Source organism: Cystoisospora suis, assembly GCF_002600585.1.
Source record: "Cystoisospora suis strain Wien I chromosome Unknown contig_7771, whole genome shotgun sequence".
Classification (NCBI taxonomy): domain Eukaryota; phylum Apicomplexa; class Conoidasida; order Eucoccidiorida; family Sarcocystidae; genus Cystoisospora; species Cystoisospora suis.
The window spans coordinates 812-2,746 of record NW_027160556.1 but is presented as its reverse complement, the minus strand read 5'-3'; the positions used below and the strand labels follow the sequence as shown (position 1 = coordinate 2,746).

At 55.6% G+C, this 1,935-nt stretch overlaps 1 protein-coding gene across 1 annotated transcript in view; it reads right to left on the bottom strand.

Moving 5' to 3' along the window:
• Positions 1-1,524: 1,524 nt before the first annotated feature.
• The window catches only part of CSUI_010567 (uncharacterized protein), a 1,166-nt gene continuing 755 nt past the window's right edge, over positions 1,525-1,935 (bottom strand). The window contains exon 2 of the mRNA XM_068070670.1: positions 1,525-1,885. Within this exon, the coding sequence (XP_067917354.1) occupies positions 1,608-1,883 (276 nt within the window). The 5' untranslated portion in view covers positions 1,884-1,885 and the 3' untranslated portion in view covers positions 1,525-1,607. The remainder of the gene's footprint in view (positions 1,886-1,935) is intronic.

Sequence of the window (1,935 nt, the reverse complement as noted above, 5' to 3'; positions counted from 1 at the left end):
GAGTCACAACGCAGCCGTTACAAGAACCCTTTCCCTCCTCTTCTCTTCTTTCCCCGGTCCGCCCTAGTCTTACGCCGGCCGGGGCGGCCCGGGCGTCATCCGTCATCTCCGGCCGAGACCGGGTAGCTGTCCAGCACGGTTTGCAGTCAGCCGTCGCTTCCGGCGTCATCCATCATCTAGAATCATCTCTCCCGCGTCATCCGTCATCTGCTCGCGTCATCCGTCATCCCCCGGAATCGAACGCGAGACCCCTGGTCTATAGCCACTGGCCTCAACAACTACACTAGTACTGTTGGAGTGTAACGCAGTTCCGCAATATTTCTGCTATCCTTTTCAGTAAAGTCTTACTAAACTTGTCAAAACCTGCAATGTTATTTGTATTCAAACACTGAAACAGGAATCTCCGCGTGTAGCGTCATGCCCCTCCCTGCAGGGTAACAACAGAGGGGCCGCATGATAGTGGCCTCAGTACCTCACTCCTGCCTTTCAAGGACCTTCCCCTCTCGCGAACTTCCTGATCTCATGAGAGCTATACTGTAAACAGTCCCTATGTATTAATTCATCCATACATACGTACTCATACATCGAAAATGAGCACATACAATTAAAATAGACAATGTCAACCAGGGAAGCGTCACAAGTGATCGTGCTTGTGAGTTTGGTCACTTGTGACATACTGCAAGCACGTGATCTCGTCATGGTCTCGTGGCGCCTTCTGAGAGGCCGTAGTCTGGAGGGGAGGAAGCTGTCTTCGGGCTGGCACGGCCCCTTTGCTCTCCCAAAACGCATTAACGACCAGGCGTATGTCGCGAACTTTCCGTCGTGGATGTGACTTCATCGTAGGGCAAATGTCGTGTTTCTGCGAAAGTGTGAAGTGTCCGCGCGGTACGCGACCGCGCCACCCTCTGTCGGCAAGGCTGCCTCCAGTCGGCCCGATCGGCGGCAGCACCGCCCATGCTGTCCGACCTGGCTACGGGGGGAGGCCGACGTGAGCCCCTAGCGCGGTCGAAGCAATTCTCGGGACACGGCAGCGGAAGAGGCGCGACGGGGCAACCGAACGCCCAGTTCCCAGTTGAGTGGAAAGACGCCGAGCTGGGGGAACCCCGGAAACCCCGTCACACCGAGGGATGAGCTAACATCCGAGGAAAGGGAGCTGCCCACGCGTGTTTCCACTGGCGGGGACGCACCCCTTCACACCGGGCGGAGTGTAACGCCCTCGATGAGATTCTGCGCCCCCCTTTATGCGCTAGTGAGTGCCGCATTGCCTACTGAGTGCCGTGTCGCGAGCGACCGGTGGGAAGCCGACTTGAGCGCGTCTCACTCACGAACAGTGATACCTGCCATGCCTTCGCGAATACGCGACATCTGTTCGTCCGAGTTTTTCCAGTAGCATTTTACGGCTACTCAGACTGTACGTCATGCATACGACCTCGAGCAGATCTAATCCCGACGCCTCGACGTGGCACCCAAATCTGTGGCAGCAGAAGAAGGAGCCGCAGAATGTTCGGCAGAACTGCCTGACAATTGGAGTGGTCCAGAGCCCTTCCCGTTTGCACCATTTCTCAGGTAGCTGAAACGGGATGCACTTGCAATTCACGAGGCTTCTCTCAGGGGGAGGCACCAGGTACACACACCACACGAATGCTCACCCAAGAAGGATATTTTTTGCTAGCCGAGCAGTCTTGGAAAAAGCACACCTGAACACTGCGACAAGCGTAGACACTGCCAACAGAACAGCACGTCCGAAAAAAACGTGGAAGCCAAGACACCAACAGAATACCAAGAAAAGCACCAGGCTTTGGCGGAGAAGGGTCATTTTTCGACAGGGGTATTGTAGCCGTCAGGATTTCCAAACTGCCACTTCCACGCCGAGGCCACTGCATCCCTGCGGGGACACGCGCGCGGAGAGGGCAAAATTAAAATTATAGGGATAAA